The sequence below is a fragment of the Passer domesticus genome, chromosome 4 (assembly GCF_036417665.1).
Source record: "Passer domesticus isolate bPasDom1 chromosome 4, bPasDom1.hap1, whole genome shotgun sequence".
NCBI lineage: Eukaryota > Metazoa > Chordata > Aves > Passeriformes > Passeridae > Passer > Passer domesticus.
Window position 1 is genome coordinate 47607752 of NC_087477.1, and position 25993 is coordinate 47633744.

Below are 25993 nucleotides of genomic sequence, written 5' to 3' on the forward strand. Positions count from 1 at the left end.
CTGTTCTGCCTTCAAGCTTTCCCTTATCTCCAGCTACTCTCCTAAAAATAACCTTTTTACTGCCTCTTTTACTATTGTATGTGTATGTAGGAAATGCTTTCTGAACAAAATGGTTCTGTGGATGGACAAGACTGACCTCATCCATGGAAAAGGACAGGACTACTTCTCACCATACCATGAACTATGTACTGTGGTTACAGAAAAAAAAAAATTCTTACTGCAGGATTAAGACCTAGACATTCAGAAATATTTTAGGCACCAATAGGAACAGAGACGGTAGCTGAAGTGACAGCTTTCTGTATGCAGGGCTTATAAAAAGGAAGGAAGTTAGAGCTTTATTTTTCAATATTTGTTCTGGACATGTCAAGGTTATGACTCTGATACACTACTCATTTTCCCACTGTTTTATGTGACAGAGCTGAAAGGGCAGTAGGTCCTAGTAGGCTTAACCCGAGTGTCCTGTTTTGCTGAGAGGAGTTAGTTTGGGAGGACAAGGTAATTACACTGCGTAGTCAGAACGAGCACCTGAACTCAGATCAGAAGCCCAAATGGGTCCGACTACAACACGCTGGGTACAAATAAACATCGCTTTGAACATCTCCTTCCCTCGGTGCTGCTCCCGAAGTGGGGGACGACCTCAGCCCCCCGCGGTTCGGGAAGGCTGGAGCTGCTCAGGTGGCGGCCGGGCGGGCTCCGGAGAGGCGGCGCTGCGGGGGAGTCCGGGGAGAGCCCGCCAGGTGAGCGCCCCAGCACCCGGCAGGGAGCCGCCCGCGGGCTCTCCGCGCGGTTCCCCCCGCGTTTCACGTAGCGCCGAGGAGGACGGACCGGAACGGGAATTGCAAGCCCCGTCCCCGATGCGCGGCGGCGGCAGAACGAGCAGCAGCAGCATCATCGCCCGGCTCCGGCCCGCGGGCCCCGCACCGGGCTGTCGCTCCCCGCCTCGCCCGCCGGGGAGAACGGCGCGGAGCGGGCGGCCGGGATGAGGGGGCGCGGGGGGGCGGGCCCGACACCGCCCGTGCCTGGCCCGGCCCGGCCCGGCCCGCGCACGTGTGGCGGGGGGCGCGGGCCGCCCCTCCCTGCCCGCCTCCCAGCGCGGGGGGCGCGCTGTGGCACCAGCCCTCCTCGCCTGTTTTTTAGGTTGTGGGTTTTTTTATTTTTTTTTTCCCTTGAACTCTTGCTTAGCAAATTGCGCGTGATGAGCTCATGATGCCGCGCCCCCCCCGCCCAGGCTGGGGCAGGCAGGGGGACGTGAGGCGGGCGGGCGCGGCCAGCGGCGGGGGCTCTGCGCGGCCGGGAGGAGAGGGAGCCCTCGGTCCCACGCTGTTTACTGGACTCGGGTTGTGAGGCTTTTCCCTCCTTTTTAAAATATTTTTCAATATATATATATATGTATATTTATTTATTTATTGCCCCTGTCCCGCTGCGTGGCGGGTTGTTTGCCGCTGTGTTCGCAGGTGGATCCATGAGCTCCCCCAAGAGCGGCACCGCCGCCGCGCAGCGCCGCGCCGGGGCGGGGGGAGCGGCCGCCAGGTTCGGCCCCGCCGCCGCTGCGGGGGGCGGCCCCGCCCGGGCTCCGGGTGGGCAGGCGTGAGGCGGGCGAAGTTTCTCCGCGGCGCCGGGCCCCTCCGAGGGACTGCGGGCAGGGAAGAGCCTGGCCCCGCGGTGCTGAGGGAGCCGACACCGCCGCCGCCAGCAGAGCAGCCCGGCTTTGGCCATGAAGAGGAAACAGAAGAGGTTTCTGCAAATGACGCTGCTCTTCACCGCGGCTCTGATTTTCCTGCCTGACATCGGCCTCTGGTCTCTCTACAAGGAGAAGCACCTGGTGAAGCCGCCCGAAGCCGCCGAGCCGCAGGTAGGTGCGAAGCCGCCCGGGAGCGCAGCCCCCGCCGGGCTGGGCAGGGCAGGGCAGGGCGGCAGCCGCCCCTCGGGCACGGCCCCGCTCTCGCCCCGCGGGGCCCGGCTTCGGCCCGGGGCGCGGAGCGGGAGCGGCAGCACGTGTGCCGGTCCGACCGCCGCGCCGGAAAGTTGTGGGAGCATGAGTCTGCCGCGCTGGGCTTCCCCGGCAAGGGCGAGGGGTGAGCCGGCACAGAGGCTGTCTCTGAAATTAGGAGGACGTGGGATTTTGTGCGTTGCGTTAGTGAGCCGAGTGTGATGCTGGGCTCTAATTTTCATTACAAGAAGTGGAGGCTTTAGTGCAACTTTTTGTTTGCCTGCCTCTCTGCAATACTTCTCGAACTGGTGTGTGGCTGTAGGTCCGCTAAAATTGCTTGGGATCCATGTAGACGTCTTACCGCCGCTATTTTTTGTTTCCTCATCTGTTGTAAATTCGACAGAAGTGACTGGCAGTGTTTTTTTCTCGTCTGAATATTACTATTTTGACCTGATGTGGCGACGCTGTGTTTAACTGCTTTTCAGACTGATGTCACAAAGAACTTTCAAATATTTTCAGTTTACAGTTTTCTCGATCACTGTTATTAATAAGAGCAGTTGACATAAGCTGTTTTTTGCTTGAGTTATTCTTCAGCTTGATGGGTTTATGTATGGCTCATAAATCACAGTATGACCTGCATTAAGTGAAGTTTAGTTTTAGGGAGTTGTTGTAACGCACTTCTTTATAACCCTGCCTGTAATTTACCAAAGCTTGTGTTTGTTCTGTTCAACAGTACAACGATCATACACTGTAATTGTCAGTGTAATTTAAATATAACATGAATGTTTCATAGATCATTGGTAAGAAATTATGGGATTGTATAATCTTTTAGCTTGTTTACCACTTATGTAGCCTTCACATTAGAGTGTATTAGATGGCATCATATATCATTTTAGTGTATTAGTAGCCTTCATTTCAAGGGTCATCACCCATGTATGGTCAATGGCTTTAAGTGAGCAATAACATATTTGATTCTTTGTTAATAAGGGTATCCATTACATAAGTTAGTCCTCCAAAGTAGCTTTGGTTAATGAAATATACTGAATATTACTAGAGAAGGAAGTTAAGGATAGCTTCTTAATTTGAAGCTTACTTTGTTTCCATGGGTTTTAAAATGCAATAGGTGTCAGGTGCTAAAATTTAGTTAAAGTAATTTCTGCTGAAAGAAAATTATGCGTGCTCATAAGTGTCTGTCATTAGTTTACAAGATGCACACTGCAGTCTTTGCAGTTTCTAATTTACTTTGTGACTTAGGAAAGCTAAGGTATTCAGTGCAAGTAATGATGTCCATGTGTGTTGCATGGCTCTTTAGAACACACATGCCTTTAAGAAATTCCTAATGTTTAAGAGTGCTCTCTAAGTAGAACATTATTTGATAACACTGAATGGGAGCTTTTTTATCAAAGAAGAAAAGAAAAAAAAGGGTTCTGGATAAAGTGGTGTAAGGCATAGAAGCCACATGTCAAGGACTAGCGAGGCTTTCTAATGAGACCCAAAAAAATTTTGCATCCTCAGTTTTCTGTAAAGGTCTTTTTGCTAGCTTCCTTTTTTTCTCCCCCTTTTTTTCCCCTTTTTCCCCTTCCCTTCTCTCCCGGTCTGAATACTAATTGAACAGTAATGGGACTGGACTATTTAATGGAAAAACAATAAAAATGAGCAGTGAAACTTTGAACCTTACAGCTGACTCTAATGTAATTCCGTTATCATGGTAAGTATTGAAATCATGTTGGCAGTGTTATTACCCAGTGAGGATGGAAGGTTGAAGTACAGACAAGTAATGCAATTAGGTTACTTATGTCTTTTGATGTGCACATTATAACCCAAAATACTTACAGGGAACAGGGATTGAAATATGAGTTTGAGTTCCAACTCCCTGAAATATAAAGAAAATTGTAAGACTTTTTTGAGACTGCGCTAGAAATGAGGGTAGTTTCTTTCACACTAGAAAAGACTGCATTAGAAATAGTATCATAGTAGAAATGTAACTTCTTTTTCCCTATTAAGTTACTAGCAGGTGCAAGAATTTAAACACTCAGCACAGTTACTCTTTGCCCTTGAGGCATTCAATTTCCTGATACTTTGTGTGACTTAACACAAGTTTAGAGGTCAGTCCTACTGGAACTGCAGCAGATTTTTCTTATATATTCTAAGACTGTGCTAGGTTATGAAGATATGTGTGTAGAGTCAGTACATCATGCTAGTGATGTGCAGTTGGACTGTTGTGGTGTTTTCTGACCATGGGAGAGAGGCAGAGCTGTCTGTGACTTCAATAATTTACTTACAGGCTGAACTGGTCTTGCCTTTGTGAATGAAATGAGTATCTAGTTGGTCTTCTGACCTTGACAGTAGTGTTTATAAATGTGCTGTCTTGTTTTAAGAACAAATAAATTCATGTTACAGATCATCAGGTGGTTTTGAGGAGATGGCATGGTGAAATGATGTTTTGACTACTATAAATTAAGCTTTCCCATTCATTGCTGAAACAAACATCCCCAGCCTTCCCTGTGAATGAGGGCTCTGTCAGCCTCTCCCACCACCTCAGCTGCTTGCCATGCACCAGAGTGAAGGAGGGATGGCAGTCTGATGGAGCAGGTATTGATATCCTGGCAGCAGTAAGCAGAGAAGCTGCTCAAAAGCAGTCCACAATGCAAAAATAGTCTGTTTCTGTCAATGGTAGAACAGTGTCCCCTGGGGACTGTGTCAATTTCCAGTGCCTAGGAGAGACATTCGTGTTCTTTACTGCTATCTAGAAATTCTAATATGGCAAACTAAGTTGACTTTTTTTTTCATGAAAAGAGTGCTGCAATAAGTTACATAAGATTTTTTTTCCTTGTGCAAATTCTGTTTCTGAGTAGAGAAGCTCTTCTTTAGGAAAAATTGAAAAATAAGATGATGATACAGGTAGGATTTCAGACACCAATGATTTTACGTTAATTCTGTAAACATAATCTCTATGAACTTTCATTTCATATAAACTTTTTTAAGCTGTCATGTTTTCACTTGAGAACTTGATAGGCTTGATTTTGGTTATTGTTATTGACTTATGGTTTATCATATTATTTAAAGTGGAGCTTCAAGGGTAAATGTACATGTCAAGGTTCTGAGTTATGTGGTGCAACAAGATTTCCATAAAATACAGTTTGACATAACTGTAGACATGAGGGAAAAAATATAGTTTATTTCTAGTTTCATCTTTCTAAAACTGCCTTCCTTGCTATACTGTGGGAATAAGGGAAATTGAACAGGGTATTTTTATTGCCTTTTTAAAAAAGAAGTCTTAAAAATTTCTTAAAACATTATGGTGTCCCTGAGTTTTGATTACATTTTTTACAGTTAGTTCAACTTTGGAGGGGGAATTTATTTATTTTTGTTTTGTCACTGGGATATTATGTATGTATCTTACTGATCTTTTGATAAAATTCCAAGAGCAGGGTGTTTGCATACTAAGTTATGCTGGTAAAACTTTTAATTTCAGTTTTGTTTTCTGTTGAGGAAAAGCAACAGTTCAGTGCAACCAGTAGGATGTAATCCTGGCCCAAACCTGGTTATCTCATACCATATAAAGTTAGTGCTACTTTGTCTGGCTTTACCCTTGTCTCTTCATACACTGTCAGTATATGAAGCATAACTTCATGTAAAAGTACCAAATTTCTGGCAGCAGGTTTCCAGTGTCTCTTATGTAGGTATTGTGATGCATATTTCTTTCTATTTGTATGGGAGGCCAGTGTGGGTGGTGACTGAAAGGAGAGGATTCTGATGAAGTAACCCCTAATATAGTTCAACTTCATATCGTATTTTTTTTTCCTTTGTCATATCGCTGCTTCCTGGTGTGAAATCTCCTCGCTTAAAATTGAATTGAACAGCAGCATCTCTAAGTCACAGATGCTCTGTAGTACTTACAGGTGTATTACTGAAATGCTTTATGATGTGTGAAGTAAGGAAAAGAAGGTAGATTTCTGGCTTTGTTTCACATATGGTCTGGCATTTTTATTTCTTTTCATGCATGCATGGTGTCCAGAATAAAGAGCAAAAGCTGTGCAGTGAGGAGGCAACATTGTTCCCATGGGATAGTCATGGAGTTCTCTTTCCATTGTCCTGTGAAGCCTGTGCTTCCATCTGGTTAGCCCTAGTATTACACCTTTCTCATGGGATAGTGAGGTATGGATTTAAATGAACTCCTTAGGATAAGGAGAACTTAGTCCTTACAAATCCTAGGCCTCTATTGCAGTTGGCAAACAGACACAAAATTGACTTACTAAGCCTGGTGGTTATGAAAGTAGTGACTTTGTCTGCTAAATCCTGAAAACAACTTCAGCCTGAATTCTGTCTTGCAGACTGTCGTTAGTTTCTGAAGTCTGTGAAAGAAGTGAAAATTTAAATTTACCCCAGAATGCCGTGTTTCCTACTGTTCAGCTCATGGATTTTGATAATCATAAATTTTCTAGGACAGTTAACACTCTCAACTCACTATTGATGCCAGCAAAGTACAAAGCTTGGGTTGGTGAATTCTGTTTCTAGTGCATAAAAGCAGTATCTTGAGAGCACAAGGTTTTCTCCCCCCACCCCCACTGCTTTTATTCCCTTGCTTTTCTGGTTGATCTCAACAGCTGCAAAATCTTGTACAAAATATGGTTCAGTTAGGATATAAATATTTTCTATTATTACACTGTTAGGACACTGTCAGTTACTTCTGTATTTAGTTCCACTGTCTCAATTATTTACCTTTGCTTTCACCACAAACTTATGAGGCAGGAGAGTTTTGTTTCTCTTAGTAGAGGAGTAAATAAGGCTTAGAGTGACAAATAGGCTCAAGTCTACAAAAGTAGCTGCTTGACTGCTGCTGACATTTATTTGTACTATTTTGGGAGAGTACCTGTCAGACCATAAAAAATAATGATAATCTGAAGCCTCAGTTTCTCTGGTCAGTTTCTATTCATGTGCTGGTCCAAGCAAGTCATTGTTTCGCTCCTCAGAGCAGCAACTGGGACCTGTTGTCTTCAATAATCTTTTATTTGTTTATTTTAAAAAATTTATTAATGGTCCTGTTAATTGCTTTGCTGGTGTGTCAGCTCCAAGACTCCTTGTACCTGGCAAAACAGAGTTTAGTGCCTTAAACTGCAGAGCATTGGCAACCTGAGTTTCCCTTTTAGGTGTTTTAAGTTGCATAATTAACACTTTTTAAATTCAGTTCTTTTACCTAAATTGTTCATGTATAATTTCATTCCCTTGTATATATTGGAGCCTACTGAGGAAAATATAATTTGAGTTCTAAAACCTTTGTTACTTTATTGCCAAAAATAGTATTGTGTCTTAAAACAGTATGCTTCTGTTGCATTCAGTATACCAGAGGGAGCCCTCCTGTGGTTAATTTAATACCTATCAATTTTCAGGAGTGTTACTAAATAGAGTGTATCTTACAGGATAAAATAGACTGGTTTAGATATTTAATTTTCTTTCTATTTAACTCAGCATTTTTAATGCATTTCAGCTAATTTATTGTGCATAGTCATTTTAGCTTAATTCAAATCAAAACATAAGAGCAAGAAACCTCAGTGCATGGCGACTCTAGGACTTGTAGAAAGGCTGCTGTGATGAAAGGGATTCCATGGCCGTATTGAACCAGTGAGGTGCAAAATTGCTCAGTTATGAGGGGGGGGTACCCAAGCTATGTTTTGTTCTCCCACTGGGATGTGATGCTCAGTTCTTTCCTAAACTCCCTCATCTTCCTGTGCAGGCAGTTTCTCTAGTGTCTGGCTATGAAGGATTGCAGTGGTGCTATAGGTACGTCCTGGTGAGGAGCCAGACTGCACTGTGTCTGTGTGTGCTGTGTGTCTGTCTATGCTGTGTGTGTAGGCAGGTGGTTGTTCACACATAGAAGAAAGAACAATTCAGCTTTTCTCTTGTTTTTAATGCTCAGACAGGTAACTTATGGTCTTTGTTTAGCAATACGCTGATACACACATTTATAGCAATTGACTGCAACAAAACTGTGTGTGTGCTGACTGTTTTGATGGATTTGGGCCAGGAGCAGACATCTTGGCTACTTTAAATTAGTCTAGAACAAATTAATTCAGAGATCAACAAGTTAAATGCAGTGCAACTCAGGAATCCCAAACTAAAAATTCTGCATGTATTGTAAATGTTCCTCATGGTCAAAAGACCAAATTGTGCTGACTGAAAGAATTAGCAGTCCTATTCTTTTAATTTTTTGGGGGGCTTTTTTTTAATATGAAAAGGCTTCATTAGGAGATAGCAAACTTCTGAACCTTTGTTCTGAGTATTCCAGTGTGTCATGTTTTAACTTTGGCAGGCAAGTAAGCACCACAACACTGTGCTCCCACTCCCATCTCAGTGGGATGGAGGAGAGAATCCAAAGGGCAAAAGTGAGAAAACTCGTGGGTTGAGTTAAAGACAATTTAATAGGCAAAGCAGAAGCCCCACAGGTAAGCAAAAATCAGAATCAATTCACCATTTCCCCATGGCAGGCATGTGTTCAGCCTTCTGCAGGAAAGTCGGGCTCCATTGTGCACAACAGTTACTTGAAAAGACAAATGCCATCGGTCCTGCTGTCACCTCTTCCTTCAGTTTTATTGTGACTCTGATGCCATATGGCATAGCAGATCCCATTGCTTGGTTGTTTTCAGCTGTATCTTCTCCCAGCTTCTTGTTCAGCCCCAGCCTCCTCACTGTCAGGGCAGTATAAGAAGCAGAAAAGACACTGATGCTGTGTAAGCCCTCCTCAGCAATAACCAAAGCATCCCTGTGTTATCAGCACTGTTTTCAGCACAAAGCCAAAATATAGCTCCCTACCAGCAGCTGTGGGGAAAATTAATTTTATCCCATCTGCAATCAACATGTAATGTAAACGTGTTTTTGAGGTCAAGCTCTGTAATGGTCCATTGATTTCAACCTGATTTTGACAATTGTCACATTTGGAAGGGTTTCACTGTGATATTCTTGTCTGGTTAGTCTTATTCAAAACATGACTTCAACAGAGAAATCCTTTCCCTGTTTTTTATAAGAAACAACATGGGAGAGACCTGCTTGTGATTATTTGCTCAAGAGGTAAAGAAGACGAACAAAATCTATTGCAGGGATTTAACAGGCCTTCATGCTTATTTTTCAAATTCTTTACCTTCATTTCCATGATTTTCACACATTTTTCTGTGACATGGCTCCAAGTCTATGCAAACATCCAGTGATCCAAGTCAGCTTTAGTCACCAAACTAATAACAAAGAGAATTTCAGGAACAAATGATGAAGTGTATGTCCAGCTAACATAGAAATATGTAGGCCACAATATCCCACTCTCTTCTGGATGCTTGTATTCCACAGGGCCAGAGCTGTCATGTTTCTATTCAAGGTCATGTTTCACAGGGACAGTGTTTCCTTGTGCTGTCATTTTAAGATCTCTTGGCAGATACTATTGAAGGAATTTCCTATTATATCTTTCTCTGGTCGAATCCTGTTTATTGAACACCTCTGCCCTTAGGAAGCAGTCACTAGCTGAAATATGAGGCTTTCTTGTCACATGTGGATTTAACAGATAACTACAGCATCCATTTCCCCACCAGCACCTCCAGCTGTTGGTTACCTTCCCATGCCAGGAATTTTCAGCCAAATCCCTGATGACAGTACACAATAGTATTTGACAGACGCTTCATTGGATCCTCTGAAACCATCTCCAGAACAGTATAAGCCTAACTGCCAGACTTTTCTCTGAAGAACTTGAAGAATATTTTCATGTTGTCTTCAGAGACATGTGAACAGTTACCCCCAGGAGAACTGCAGTAACAAGAAGTTTGGAGATTGGTGCCACTGGCAGTACCATGAATGTGCAGTGCCATGAAACTTGTCATGTTTGTTTCACCTGAGAGCCACCATGTCTAGTGCAGTTTCCTGTGCATTGCCAGTTGCTGGTTTTTGTTTGTTTCTTTGTAGAGTGAAACTTACAGTGCAAATTTGATATAGTAGATTAGAAAATCTGGTCTGTATGACTGAAATGTTTCATTGATCAGTGATCAGCCATTGATTCTGTGCTTAAGAAGTAGTGGCAACTGAACAGTTTTATTCTTTGCTACACGGTAGTTTATGACAGCACGCGATACTGCTAAGAGATTTAGCTAGGCAGTGTAATTATCTAAACTAGAATTTTGTCAGGACACCAGTATTAGTACAAGGTGCTTTAGAAATTGGATTGCTTACTGAAGTGTGTAAGTGTAGATTTATCAGACTAACTTAAGGAGCTCATTTGCCTAAAGAACCACAATTTTTCATACTTGTACTTAGAATAACAGATGTGTTGATTTAGAAAATTTTAGCATGTTTACTTATTTTTGCTTTCTGTAAATACTTTTCTATCAGTTAAGTACTAGGAGAAGGCAGGCAAATATTTAGGGCAAGTAAGAACATTCATAGCGGTCTATGACAAGTTCCATTTATAGATGAAGATGGAGAAGAGGAAGGACTCCATGTGTGTCTGTTCAGAGCCAATGCCTGGGAAATAGAGGCCCTGCAGTGTTGAAGGCTCCTTTACTGTGAGATAAGTATTTTATCCCATATGTTTTTGCCTCACTGTGATTAAAATCTCCTGATTTTGCCTTGGATAAAACAATTTTCTATCACAGGCAGTTTGTCTTTCTGTTTTGTCCTCCAGTCCCTGGGCTAAAATTTTTGGTTGTAATGTAACTGTTGGGTGAACTTTGTGTAACTTTGCTGAAACTTTTTGAGTGCGTCCAAGGGAGCAAGGTCAAACAGCGCACATGGACTGGAGGGGTTTGTGATGTTCGCGCCCACAAGAGACAGCTCCAGCAGATACTGGCAACTGAAATACCCTGTGTGCAGAATAACTTCATTCACCCTTGGCAAAACTTCGCTTGTCCCTGGCAAAGCCTGCACAGATGCGGGAGTAGTTAGTCAGAGATAACTACTAGATGACTTGAGGAGAGACTATAAATTGCACCAAATCTAATGCTGAAGCCCCATCCTTCAGTGGTTCTCCAGTTTTGAATCATCTGTCTTGAACAGAATTAATACATGTTTTAATGCAGTAGTTGACTTCTATTTTTTTTAATATGAGAGCGCAATGCCTAATATAGTTTATCAGCTCTTATTTTCAACATAGCAGCACACTTCCATCTCTTTCTGCTTTGTCTCTTTTTTCTTTGCTTTTTCTTGGGGGAAAGCCCTCCACATTTCAGATTATTTAATGTTTTTGTTATCCCACTTAGTTCCTGGGTAAATTTCTGTATTGGACTGAGTTGTGTAAGTTTTTACATTGCTTTTTCTGTAGAGCAGTAATTTCACATTAGCATGGAGAATGCACTTAAAAGACACATTAATGCCATTCAACAAGCAGTATGTTTATATTTTTCTCAGACTCTGATAAATGAGCTACATTTTGAGTTGCATTTGTTATGGGTACAAAATGAATGACAGACTTGAATGGATGATGTTTTTGCAAAATTGCATAATATAAACTAAAGTGACATTCAAATTGCTGATCAAATTTTACAATTATAACACCAGTATAAAAATGTAAATTCAGAACTTTTATGACATTGAGCAACAAATTCTCCTCTAAAGTCACAGAAGCATTAAAGACATAACATAGATGAGAATAAAAAATACTTGTGATGGCTGTAAAAATTAGAGGGAGAAAATTACGTACAAAAGTCTCACAGCAAAGTATTCCTGCAGTATATGTAACCCGTGTTTCACATCAGATTAAATCTTTTCCAGCACCCTTGACGTAATTTCCAATAATGGTGAAGCAGTGGAAATTTCTCCAAGCACATGGAGAAAGATGCTCCTCCATGGAGGTCATACTTTATTTTGAGTGACGCTGTTTGAACTATATTGAGAGGAATGTGGTTTTATATCTCTATTTTCCCTAAAGTAATCCATTTCAGAAATACAAGCTCAATGTAAGTGCAGCCAGAACGTATATATAAGCCTATGCTTTGCTAATATGAAAGTGAAGTTGTGTTCACCTCCACCAACTGCTTATACTAATGGATTTTGAAATCTGCCATTTTTAGCAATGTAGATAGACATGCCATGTGAACAGGAAGTGCTTCATAGGAGGACAGGCAACTTTGGGAATTCCATCAGGGAATGGAATCAAAGCTGCAGAGGGATGGGAAATAAATTGGGCTAGAAACAAGGTCGATTACCTTCTGTAATCTTCCCCCATCTTCCCTCTCTTCTTGCTCCCTCCTTGCTCCCTCAGGAGAGTGTGCACCAAGAGCAGTAAAGATGCTGAGATATTTAAACCATTCTTACACAAAGCGTTGAGAGAAACCATTTGACAAAGCGTTGTTATTCATGTGAGATTTTGTTTCTTTTTACTTTGTGTAAAACTGAGGTGGTTTCTCAGCAAAATTCTAAGTGCTGTAGTGCATGTGCAGACCTCACAGTAGTGCAGTCACTGAAAAGAAAGGTGTTTCCTTTGAAGCAACTTCAGTATCAACATGTGAGAGACATTTTTCTTCAGATGCTCAAGACTCACAACAGATGTCTCCTTCAGAAGCAATGAAGAAAAAATGCCTTTTATATTGGGAACAAGGAAATGGAGATGGCATCATGCTAAGCAGCAACCTGCTTCTGCATCTGGAATGGATGTGAATGACAAATGAACATGGAAGATTCTGCTGGTTTCAGATGAGACAATTTACAGTAATTTTCTTCATAGTTTCTGGTATGGGGCTGTGTTTTGGATTTGTGCTGAACACAGGGTTGAGAATATAGAGATGTTTTAATTATTGCAGAGCAGGGATTGCACAGAGACAAGGCCTTTTCTGCTTTTCGTAGTGCCATGCTGGTGAGGAAGTTGGAGGTTCATGGGAGCTTGGGAGGGGACACAGCCAGGACAGGTGACCCAAACTGACCCCAGGGATATTCCAGACCATCTGGCATCATGCTCAGTATGTAAAGTGGAGGGAAGAAAGAGAAAGAGGAGCAACATTTGGAGTTGATGGTATTTGTCTTTCCAAGTAACTGTTAAATGTGGTAGGGCCGTCCTCTCCTGGACATGGCTGAGCACCTGCCTGCCCATGGGAAGCAGTGAATTCATTCCTTGTTTTGCTTTGCTTGTGTGCATGACTTTTTTTTTTGTTCTCTATGAACTGTCTTTATCTGAACCCATGAATTCTCTATTTTTTATCCTTCCAAGTCTCTACCTGATCCTGCTGGTGGGAGAGTGAGTGGCCGCATGGGGCTTGACTATTGGGTAGGGTTAGACCATGACAGAGAACAAGGCCAGGACTATGCACTTCATAACCCCTCTAAAGACATAGATTTTGGAGAAACTTGCCACTTCCTTGTGTTGTAGAAATGTTTGTTCTGTGATTTATAAGAGTAAAGTCTTTCTGAGTTAAGTTTAAAACTAAAATTCAGTGAGACTTGAAACTCTTCTTCAATGCATTTTAAAGAAATTTTTAATAGAATAGATTCCTCAGAGATAGCTGTTAGCGTGGGTTTTGAGTTTTTCCTTTTACTTACATGTATATGTGCACTCATGTATGTTTGTTTATGGGCAGAAGGTGAAGAGACCATCTTTGCTTCCTACAGGGAGATATTATAATAAAAATATATTTTTCTTAGTGTAACATGCAAACAGTCTTGAGAGGAATGGAACAATTTTGTGAAAAACACTATGTGAATACATGGAGAAGCATATGTTAATGAGGATAAATTTGGCACGATCTACAGTGTCTTTGGCATTTTTAAGTTGGGGGTTTTTTAATAAATTTGGAGTTTTTTGGTTTTGTCTCTCATCCCTCTTTAAAAGCAGATTGCGTGTGGGCTGATTTTATGTTCAGTTTTTGAACAGCCCTAACTTCCAACAATCTACTGAATGTTTTTTTCTTCCTCTACTTGAGAAGACTTGAAATCTGTAGTAAACAATGATGTTGGCTCATTTTGTTTATGCCCTTGATTGTTTCTAGTCTTTCCTGTTAGTCATGTCTACTCTTTAGACAGAGGACTCACATACAGATTTTTGTATGTGTATGTTTATTTAGGAAACCATAGACAAGATTGTTCAAAAATAACTTGCCCAAGGCTGCCGTCCTTATAACACACTTTGCTAGTCTCCTGGTATGTGTGAGCAAAAATCAAACAACTGACCTTCTCTTCCATTTAGTAACCTTCTTCAATCACAGATTGATCTGCAATTTACTGATCTGGTTGTTTGAGAAACCAGCTACTGTCTTTTAATAAAATTGGAGAAGCTTCCAGAATGTTAGAATGGAAATGACAGGAAGGAAATATGTGAGTAATGAAAATATACACCAAGGAAAATACATCTCATCAAATATATTTCTTGAACTTCTAAGTTGTGTTGCTGTTGTGTTAGCTATGCCTTCTCTTTCATGTTCTAATCTGCATGTCTGGCATATTTTGATATTATATTATTATTTTTTTAAATGCATGCTGACTGCAACCTTGCTTCTCTCTTTTAATTTATTACAGCATATTAGTAAAGCTGCTTTGGAATACCCTGGATTAATGATGCATTTAAACTGTTTTAAAACAACCCTGGGCTAGGTCAATTATTGAAGTAATGCCAGCGAGGAATATTTTATTTTGATTGCAGTAAGCTCTTAGTTTTATGTTAACTGCATTGTACAAACATGACCTGTGGGCTTTAAATGTTACAGTGAATTGGAAACATGTGAATAAAGCATGCTTTGCATTTGCATGGAGCAATCTAACTCTCCTTCTTGAGAGGAGATTCTAGCTTGTATTCCTTGGTTGTACACATGGTCACGTTTTTGTGCAAATGCTGTGAGACTACGGGGCACTGAGATGTTTTTGATATAAAAGGAAGGCATGGTGAGGTGTGGGTGCTCCTTGTGGCATGTTAGGTGTCACTGCAGCCACCCCTTCTGATACTGGTTATCTCCCAGAACCTCATTTGTAAAAGTAGTGCGTTTAAATTTTTCTTCTAAAATTCACATCCTTAATTATTGCAATGTTTCTTTTCCTTTTTGGAAGTGTGAAGTGTTACTTGCTGTGTTCTGCTTTATAATTGAGTTGGAATGAGGGCTTATTATGTATCTTTCAAAATGTGGGGATGTGTTTTTTCTCATCCTAAATATGTCTTTGTTTTAATCTAATCTACTTATCTGTTCAAAACTGCACTGTACTTGCTCTGCTAGATTCCAAAATGATGGGCAGCTTATGCTGCAAATTTAAAAAAAAAACAAACAAAAAATCAGCTCTGTATAACAAAATTTTAGTAATGCTGTCTCATGTCAATATTATTGGTATTGACCAGTCTGCAGTGATATTGGAGTTCACAGGTTTGGCAGTGCCTGGGAAGCTTGACTTGCCCATGAAGTTTTACAACTTTTAGGCTATGGCTGTTGCTTTTTGTTAAATAGGTCCTCTGGAAGAGGAGCTAAAACTGTTCCAATCATGGCCTGAAATTGCACCTATACCAAACTTTTAAGAAATTTGCTTAAAATAAACAGATGATACACTTCTCCAGAACAATGATTACAAATAGTTGTGGCCTATTATCTATATAAAGAGGGGTAAAACCAGTTCTTAAAATGAAGACGCCTACTTTGTTTAGGAGAACAGTGATTTGGTAGTGACTGAGCTGCTCGAGGTGAGCAGAGATTTTGAGCATTGAGCCACTTGCAAGGTAAAACAAAATGTAAACAAGACCAAAAAGATTCATTCCAGTTGCTTCTGAAGGATCACAAGAAGCAAAGTAAAAACTTTTTTGTGGTTTGGGGTTGTTATTAGGTTAAGGTAATTCCCAGGTGTTTGAAAACTGTGATGTTCCATGTCTAGGAAACAGAGACATAAAACAATGATCTGTGCATTCAATGACCATTGTTTGGAATATACATTATAGTGAAGAGAGTTTATGTAATGGAATAGAAAAAAAATAGGGAGGTGGGAAGTTTGGAGTAGAATATAGGCAGACTTTTGCTTCTGTATTTCAGGATCTCTCCATATAATTTTCTTTCTTTGTCTAGCCCTCTAAAGAAAAAATGTGGATAAATTATAAAATAATGTTTATGAGGAAATAAATAATCTCAGGTTTACATATGCAGCAATAACTTTTGACACAGTAATTGCTACTGAGGAAGGAGCTCTTGATGCTTATATTAGTTTTATGAAAATGTTAGCTTTCATTTCAAAGAGAATAACATTGTTATGACGACTGCGTAAATTAGTTGTGTACTCTCAAATATTGTACAATTTCTGTTCAATCATAGTCATCACAGATGGGATAGAAGAGAGAACCTATTGAGGGAGACCAAATTAAGTAAAGGTTTCATTGTTGTCTGACTGATGAGAGATCTGAGAATATGATAGAAGTACCTGAGAAAAGAGTAACATGGAAAAAATATGCAGGCATCACTTTATTGACTCTTTCTTTCAATAGAAATAATAGCATCAAATTGAATACTGTGCCAGCATCAAAACAAATGGCAGATGCAGGTTTGTGTACAATAGATTATTAAGATATGGAGCTTTCTGAAGCGGGGATTGGGGATATTAAAAGCTTATATGGCTTCAAGAAACAATTGAATACATTAATGGAAGAAAAATACATTAGGGATAAAGACAGTGCCTCTGGCTTGCACTGTCCTTGAACCATCAGTTGCTGGAGTCTGGAAGGGTATTTTAGGAAAGTGAAGTTGTTTGTTTGCCATGTATTTGTATCTTTCTGTAGGATTGCTGTTGTTTGCTGTCAGAAACAGATAATTAGCTGGATGGACCTGTTTATATAACTTAAAAAAGTCATTCTTAAACTAATAATGTGTAAGTTAAAGTTGTCCATAGTAGTTGCTGATGGGAAATCGTGTTATGGAGCAGATGATTTTGAATGAGTTTCTTGATGACAGAGAATGTTCTGGTAAGTCAGAGTAGTATTGCCAGACAGGAGCTGGCAATGTTGCTGCTCCACAGTAAATTTGAGATGTGGCACACTGAGAAAGTACACACCCCAGATTATGTATAACTGTAATAACATGCATTTTCCTATTACACATGTCTTGGTGTATGAGTTAATATCTGAGAGAGACTAAAGACACAATTTCAAGATTTGAAACTTTAATGGATACTTATAGGGGTACTTTTCTCCATCCTCTTGCTAACAGTAGGATCCTGGAATATTCTGTGTAGTTTGTTTGCTTTTATTTTTATGCAAATTTTTCTCTATTTGAAATAATGACAATTTTTTCCTCCTCAGGCTGAGATATTGGACATGGGAATTTTGAATATGGTAAAGTGTCATAAAGAATATCTTCAGTCTGAGATCTTGGTATTGTTCAATATGTGTGAAACAGCTTTGCAGGGGTTGTGGGATTTGATTTCTGCTTTTTTGTTTAATATTGAAGGGAAATATTTTCTTAAATATATATATATATTGCATGCAAAGAGGAGATTGTGACATTAAAATATTCAGATTACTCTGAGGAATGTCTACAGAGCTGTACATTGATTACCCTATAACCTCATGAGTACAGATAGCTATGAAAGTGATGTAGCCCAGAATTTGGTTGGCACTCTTCACTATAGGTGCATATTTCTGGCTCATGGCAAGCTTCTAGTCAACCAACATTTCCAAATCCTTCTCCTCTGGGCTACTATCAACTGATTCTCTGCCCAGCCTGTACTTGTACTGGGAGTTGCTTTGAGGGTCCCTCTGGATGCACCACTCTGCTTGGTGGTGTTGGGAAGCTTGCTGAGAGTATGCTCAATCCCAATGTCCATGTTGCCTACAAAGATGTTAAATGGCACCTTGTCTTGACACTGACCCCTGAGAATGCTGCTCGTCACCATTCTCTGTTTGAACACTGAACCCTTGACCACAACTTTGTCCATACATCCATGCAATTCTTTACTCACTGAGTGGTCTATCCATAAAATCCATCTCTCCAGTTCAGAGACAAGAATTTCATTCAGGACAGTGTGAAGTGCTTTGCACAAGTCTGGAACCATTGCATACTTACATCCTAGTCTGCTCCTAGACTGCACTTTTATATATGGTGTAGAAATTGGTTTAATTTCTGTCTGTCTTAAGTATGTGCCTGCTTTGTAGTCCCAGCTTTTACATACAAGTTGCAATATGATCCAGTCAATTATACTGTTGACCAGGTGTTGGGGCTTGAATTTAACAACTATAGGAGTTCTTGTAGAGTATTTCATAAAGATCAGCAGGGTTCTGAAAAAAAATAAACTTAATTGGCATAATCCCCATTGCCAGAGTAAAGCTTCTGTTGCCTTCAATGGGAGCTGAGTTTTGTAATCAGTGCTGTCAGTCACCATCTGGACTGACACAATTTTGCCATAGACAGAGTCCGTCTTTTTTGGGATGCCATCTGTTAGTCAGTTTCTTCTGACTTGTTTCCAGTATCAACCTTTATACCTTCTTTCATGTTCTCTTTTGTGCTCCAAGCAACCTCTCAAATCCTCATTCTCCCTGCTGTTTTCAAAATATGTTTCTGAACACCAGTGAACACAATGAAGTACCCTAGCAATAATGTCTATTACCAAACCCTGGGCAACATCACAATCATCTGAAGAAAATCTGTTAGGAAGCTAAGGCTTGGAAGGCGTTGATCCCAAACCCTTTTCTCATCCTTGCAAGTGGCATTTCAAAGCAGTGGCTGAGGGAGAAGTTTGAACCACTGATTACTTTGAGGCTTTGCTGTGAATAAAAGAAATCTGTTAGTATGACAGTACAAAAGTATCAGCTCATATAGGTTTAAAAATAAGATCAAGTAGCATTAATCCAATGGTATAACTGTTTTTGAAGGGCTTTTACTCAGTAAAGCCAGATTTATGAAGTCTTAAAAAAAAATAATGTTGAGCTAATGATTGCTAACAGTCCTGCACACACTGTTTTCATCCTGACATAGTTAAGTGCCAACAATTTATTTGGCACACCATAAGCAAATGGAATAAAGAGTGTGAACCTAAAACCTTTCAGTTTGAGAGAGAAAGCAAAAGAGTATATTAGGATTAATAATTACCTAAGGGGTGTATCTTCTTAATAAAACAAAGAACAGTAGTTACCATGTGGTTTCATTAATAAATTTTTAATATGATCTGTGCATGTTATTCATGCATGGGGGAGATGTCTGTGTGTCCAAATAGCAGCCTTTTTTTCAAGTAGTTTCAGGGCTGTGATTTTTCAAACAAAATTTGTGTGTACCCTTGGTTTATGAATTTGATTTGAACTGCAAGCAAGGATGATTTAGAGTTTCAAAGAGATAGAAGCAGTTACTTTTATAGTAGTAGCCTTTTTTAGTGTGGGTGTATTTATCTATCTATATCTCTAAAAAAACACCCACCAAAGTCTTTCACATTGTGGTCTACCTGTAGATAGTCCGCAGGTAGGAACAATCCAGGTGATGTGTTCATATTGTATTCATTCTCAGAGGAGTAGCCCTGGCTATTCTAAAGGTCAGAAAATGTGTCAGCAGAAAATTATGTAATGGATAATTCAAATAGATTTTACAGGATCAACCTTGCTGATGCATCACCTTATGATGCTGTGTTGCTTATGGTTATTTTGCATAAAAATTAATAGTAGAATACTGTGTTAGGAGAGTATACCTACATTGCAGTCTGATTAAAGATTGACACACAGATACTTTGTACATACTCCCATTTGTTTAAATGTCTGAAATGAGAATAAGCAATTCTTTCTGAGAAGCTAAGCTGTCATAAGATAGCTTCCTTCTTTTACTAATATAAAATCCATTTCTTGCTGGGAAATAGTGTGGATGACCAAATATTGTAGTGTTCCCTGATGACTGAGACTGTCTTCATGACTCTTCAGTCCCTCTGTTTGTGATGTCCAGCTTGTTATTTCATCTTTGTGTGATTCACTTTCTTTATTTTTAAAATTCATCTAAGAATTCTTCCTCTGGCAAGCAGTTCTTAATTGCAGATGAGAGTGTCACATAAGAACCAGATGACCAATGATTGCTGTGTGACTGATGTTACTGCTGAGATTTACCTTACAATGATTTCTTGAAGGCTTCTTTTCTCTCTGGTTGATGTTGCACAGAGCTGGCTATATACAAGCTTTTTTTTCCTCCTAGGATAAGATAGTTGTGTTTATGTTTCATCTCCACATGTATGGTATTATTCTTCTTCTGTTCCTCCTTTAGAGAAAAGTGCAGAAATGAGTCTGGCAGAAAACTTAGAGAGCTTTTTCATCCAGATTAGTGACACACTGAAGTATTTTTCAGTCTTACATTAAATTTTCAAGGTTACCCAAGCAATCAATCTGAACTATTTCTGCTGTGGAAAACTGTTTCCTTCGTTTTCCTTTTCCTTCTAAGCAGACAAGTAGATATGGGGGAAAAAAATTATCATTTGCACTTTGTCAGCAAATTTATTCAAGGTGTCTTTCTGTGGAACAATAGTAGGTGGGAGCAAGCATGAAAAATCAGGCTGCAGTGCATCAGCTTTTAGAAGCTCTGACAGGTTACTATGCTCATATTTTTCAAGGCAAAACTCTTAAGAACCAGGAGGTCTTAATTTGACTTTTTTTAGGTCTGTCTTGGAATTTTTCTGATTCAATTCAAGCACTCTTAGCTGAAAAAGGGGAAAAAATTTCAGGTCTGTGAAACCAGCACTGTCCTGTTGTCACTCAACTGCCTTGCTTTTCAGAGTCAAATACCATAGCTGGGTTCTGCCCTCGTTTAAGTGGCCTGTGTAGAAAGAGCACACATATGATCTGGTTTTCTTTCCAGGTGGTGAAATGTTTATGGTTAAGATGCTGCTTGAAATTGCAATAAAGCAGTGTCTGGAAGTTTTTCACATGCACCTGAAAGATTTGTTGTTGCTTCAGGCTTTGTTGGATGGCTTTGAGCTCTTGAAGTGCATTTTGTCAATATGGGGACTTTTATGTATTTGGGGGCACAATTCCTTAGTTTTATCACTTTCCTTAGACCAGGTGATGAGCCATGAATCAGTCTTCCTGCAAAAGCAGCTGATTTTGAACACTTTCTATGATATGGTAATCAATTATACATGTAGTCATCAGGGAATTGTAAAAAGGACTGTGGTGATGGGAGATTGTATCTAGAGCTGAATGAGCTTCTTCATATAGTTTAGTAATGTGCTGGCCGTAGAAGTCCTCTGACGCAGAGGTCTCCCAAGGGGAGTTCCCCACTTTTCAAAAGGTCACTTGGAAAATCTGGGCAGGATTAGGAACTGGGTAAAAATTACTTCTACTTAATTTTGCTATGTAAACTTTTTAATAAATAAATATCTTTTGTTTGTAACTGTTAGCTTTCATTTGTAACTTTTTGCCCTTTTCACTTTATTAACAGTGAATAATCACAGTATATTTTAAAAAAAATATGAACTTCTGTGTTGGGCAGATAGTTTTGTTTTGTTTGTCTCATGGGCATCAGCTCCTCTCCAGCTCTGTCTAGTAAGAGGTGTTAGAAAGTATTATTTTTATTCTTTTTGGTTCCTGTGATGGATGGCTGTGGAATATCACGCTCACAGGGAAAATTATTTCTTCCTAATCCTTGTCAGTTAGTGGTTGGTTTATTTCTGGTAGTCTGAAGACTTATAGCCCATATTCTAGTTCATACAGTACTTCATTTTAGTTGACTTCAAATTTTGTTCATTACTGTCTCCTAGTTTGGCAATGTTGTTATTCTTTATTGTTCGCACTTGGACAAAATCAGTCAAGAGGCCATCATTCTAACAGAAAACGGTGACCGATTGCTTTAAAAATAAATGATACTTGCACTGACACAAGAGAGAAAAAAACATTCATTAAAACTCATGTTGGAGAAGTCTCATCACTCTTTTCCTCTTGCATTTGACATTGCCTGAAAGACTGTTATATATTATGTTTATTTTTAGAGACTATTGTTCTCTTTAAATCTGCTCTACAACTTGAGGAAAGCAGTAATGCTTTTGAAGAGAAATTTACAGAAGCAAGACATTGCATCTTTGTTGTAGTAAGGGGCTTGTTTAATGAAATACCTCTTTTAAATAAGTTTGACTTTGGCAGGGAAAAAACCTGCAAAATATAAGGGAATCAGAGGCTGCTTTAGGGCATACAGATTGAAAACCTGTGCGCCTTTTCTCAAGAACATAATATTTGTAAGTGAGACCTTCAGCACGCCATGCTTATTTTAATAATTTCTTTTGAAGTGCTGAAAAAGCAAACTACTTTCAGTTTACTTTTTACCCCAAAACTGGCCTAGTCTGCTGCTCAATATCCTGTTTATGTACAGATCTTATACAAAACTAATATTGTATTACACAAAAAAAGGCGTTGACCTGTCAGAATGAGACTAGAGGAGGCCACTAATTTGATTGGAGGGCTGGGACCTCTCCTACAACGACAGGATGAGAAAGTTTAAGCTGTTAAGCTTGGTGAAGGGAAGGCATCAGACAGACATTATGGCACTGTCCGGTACCTAGAGAGGGCCTGCAAGAGAGCTGGAGAGGGACTTGTCACAAGGGTATGTAGTGACAGACCCAGGGGGAATGGCTTCAAACTGGAGAAGGGTGGGTTTATATTAAACATTAGGCTCTTCCCTGTGAGGGTGGTGAGACCCTGTAACAGGCTGCCCAGAGATGTTGTGGACTCCCCTTACCCTGGAGATGTTTAAGGCCAGACTGGATGAGGTTTTTGGGCAATCTGGTCTAGTGGGAGGCATCCCTGCTCATGGCAGTGGGGTTGTAACAAGATGATCTTTAAGGTCCATGCCAACCCAACTGTTCTGAGATTGTGTGATAATCACACAGTTGGAAAGGCAAATATCCTTTCAGAGTTAAATGAATTATGTATCTGTTCCTTCTTTAAGGAATTTCATATAAGCTAATAAGACAAATTATTTTGGTTTTATCATAGACCAAAGCTAAAATACAGCTAGTTTCAATTAGAGCATATTTAAATACATTGGAAAAAGGATATGGTATAACCAGACAAATTGTGAACAACAGGTTTCCTGTATTCTTCAAACAGGTAAACATTCAGGGAAAGCCACACATTTTGTGTGTGCTTGCCTCGTTTTTTTTGTCTTCCTCATTGTTTTGATAACTAGTTCATTTGCAAAGAAAAAAAAATACTAGTTTAAAAATGCACTAGCTATTGCAGTGGCCTTGTTTCTCCTTTCAGGTTCCTTGTAGTTTTATCCCATACAGTAAATATTGAATGAACTACAGGGTTGTAATATTCAGGGGCTGTGACTTCACCTTTGCAATCCTTTCATTTCAGTCCTCAAGACTGACTTTTGGTGACACAGAACACATCATCCTGGTTACCTGTAAGCACACCAGGCTTCTCCTCTTTGCCATTAATGCCAGAGCATCATGTCTTGCTTTCACCTAAAATGAATATTTGTAGGGAAAGAGATTCGTGACTAAATAAAAATTCAGAAGGTAAAGCTGTCATTATATATTCTACATTGCTGAAACAGATAACACATTAAAACAGCTGCCAAATTACCTGTAATGAACATCCACACAATAGAAGACACTTTGCATACTGATGAAGTTGTGATTAACACCTATTAACAGGATGGAATTTGTCAATGAAAAAATAAAGATGATTCAATGCAATATTCAGAAAGAATTGCTGTCTGTGAAATTTCCTGATTTTGGGTGTTTTTAGATTGCTGTTAGAAACCTGCTAATGGTTTGAAAACATGCCTTGGAAAACTGTGTTTATAGCTACTAAGAAAAGGAAATGTGTTGCAAAGTGATGCTTTCATGGAAAAAGTAGTGAGTCTGTCTTTCTTGCTTTTTCCTCCACTCCGATTCAATCCCCACTTCTGACTGAGTTAAATGATCATAATTAAACCATCAGAATTTTTTTTGCATGTTAGGTCTCAAATTTCCCTGGAATTGTCTGTCTAAATTGTTTATTTCTCTCTTTCCTTATTTTGTTTTGCATTCAAACACTATAAAATTTGCTGCAGTAACCTATTATAGAAGGATAAAGGAATTGCTGTGATACCAACCTTTTTAATACCCCTGGAATAATATAGAGACCACATGGGCTGCTCTGTAGAATAGTTAGTTGATTTTTGGTTTTTTGTTTTTTTTTAATGCCCCCAAAATCTACAGAGATAAGCAGAGACAATGTATTGAGTATTCCAATTACTTCTCAAGTAGGATGTGGGACTTCAGGGCACAAAACTCAGCTTTGAAACCTTGCTTGGGTTTTAACCAGCTGGGAACCCTAGGGTGGTGTCTTGGCTCTTGTAATGCCATAGAAACCCATGATAATGATTCTGTGAAATCCACCTTTGGAATTTGTGAGTTTGTCCTTTGATTTGACTTAAGGCTTGATCTGAAAAGAGTTCTGAATGTTCAAAGTGCTGGACTTTTCAATATTTCATGCTTAAGGCAAGTTTAAAATGATCCAGAACCCTGATCTCACCATCAAGGTCACATGTCTTGATCATATTCTTACTTGGGACCCACATGACTTAAAGAGCAGGGAATGAGCCTGCATGCAAGTATCTGCAAAAAGTGCTCCTCAGGGCTGCTCAGAGTGTGATTCCTTTGTGGCATCCTTCTTAAGAAGCCAAGCTGAGGGGAGATGTTGACAGCTTTCCTTGATAGTGACCCTGGAACAGTATTTTAACATCCTTATCTAGAGAAGATGCAGTGGCAGGGGGTTTTTTTGTCTTGTTTTTTTCCTTAGCATTTTTCTCTCAGACATTAACATAGCAATGAGAGCATGTGTAGATTCAGGTTCAGTTTCCTCCTTTGCCTGAAAGGAGCTGGAGGTCAGTTTCCATCTCTCTGGAGACAGAAACTACCTATTTTCAGGCAATTTTAAGGTAAGAATGCTCGCTTTTCTCCCTTCTGGGTGTACACCTGAATCATTATTCATCACTTGTTGGTTATTACCCAGGGACAGTATGTTATTTCATTGTCTTGTCTCTCAAGTGGCTTCACTTTCAGTTCACTCAGTATCCATGTTACCTAACTGGTTGAAGAAAAGGGGCTGCTGATCAACTTCCACACTGGGTGTGGGAGTGTGTGGGGTCAGTGCAGCTGGGTGAGCTCCTGAGCACTCCAGAGGTAGGTGGTTCTCTGAACTAAGAAAGCCTGTGGGTGAGGTCAGCCTGTTTCACATCAGTTCTGGAAATACAGTATCAAATCTCCCAAGCTGGCAAGAAAAAGTTTAGCTTGCCCTCAGGGCTTTGTGAAATAGTAGGTATCAACAAAGCCTGTCCTGAAACACCCTCACTGTGTTCTACCGAGACATCTCGTGTCAAGAGTTCCTGATTGCCTCTCTTTCTTGCAGTGTGTTTTGTCAGATGCTTTTTTAGACCCATTCATTGACAAAAAAGGGCTTGTCAAATCTTGTCATCATGGTTTAGAAAAGGAATAAATTTAGTAATTTAATTGAAGATTAGTCTCTGTGTTCTGCCAGCAGAGTAGCATCAGTAGCCAAATTTGGTCTTTGTTTCATCTGTGTAATCCCCGTTAGTGCTAACAGAGGCATGCCACTATAGCTAAGAAGAATACTTTGATCCAAAAAACATAAAGCCATAAGTCATATGCAGAGAACTGTTGGAGCAATGTTTTTTTCATCATTAAATACTATGTAAATTTGTTTTGGTTGATTTAAGAATGCCACTTTTTTTTTGTTTGTTTTGTTTTGTTTTTCTTTTTTTCCTCTGGGGACATGACAACTGGCAAAACTCGTGTGGCTCTGATTAGACTTTGGAGATAACTAACTTGGGCTTTGGGATTTTTTGGTGGATACATCTGTCGGTAACACTGATGCTCAAAAATTGGAAAAGTGTTTCATTTAGTTAGAAGTATCTGAAATGTTTATAAGTGACAGGGAAGAACTGTGTCTGATGTTAAGTTATTAGACAAACTTGTAATGTAGTTCTTACTTTATTTTTATAGATAGATATTTTAAAGGTACAAGGAAAAATTATTCCTTGAAGTCAACAGTTATCCATGTTAAAGGAAAGGAAGTTGAACTTTATATATAATAATGTCCAGAGTTGTTGTGTGAAAATGGAGGCTGATGATTTTATGACTTTAAGAATTTTAAAACTTGTAGGTCTCTATTTTTAT

General features: G+C 39.7%; 1 protein-coding gene across 3 annotated transcripts in view; it reads left to right on the top strand.

Annotated features, from left to right (window-relative positions):
- The first annotated feature begins 623 nt into the window (after nucleotides 1-623).
- GALNTL6 (polypeptide N-acetylgalactosaminyltransferase like 6) overlaps nucleotides 624-25993 on the top strand; it is a 436298-nt gene continuing 410928 nt past the window's right edge. The window contains exons 1-2 of one of the 3 annotated variants that reach the window (XM_064417705.1): nucleotides 624-737; nucleotides 1455-1852. In XM_064417705.1, coding sequence (XP_064273775.1) covers nucleotides 1715-1852 — 138 coding nt within the window. In that variant the 5' untranslated portion in view covers nucleotides 624-737; nucleotides 1455-1714. Of the gene's footprint in view, nucleotides 738-844; nucleotides 1853-25993 lie in introns of those variants that run through there. The other 2 variants (XR_010361204.1, XM_064417706.1) reach the window with 2 other exon arrangements.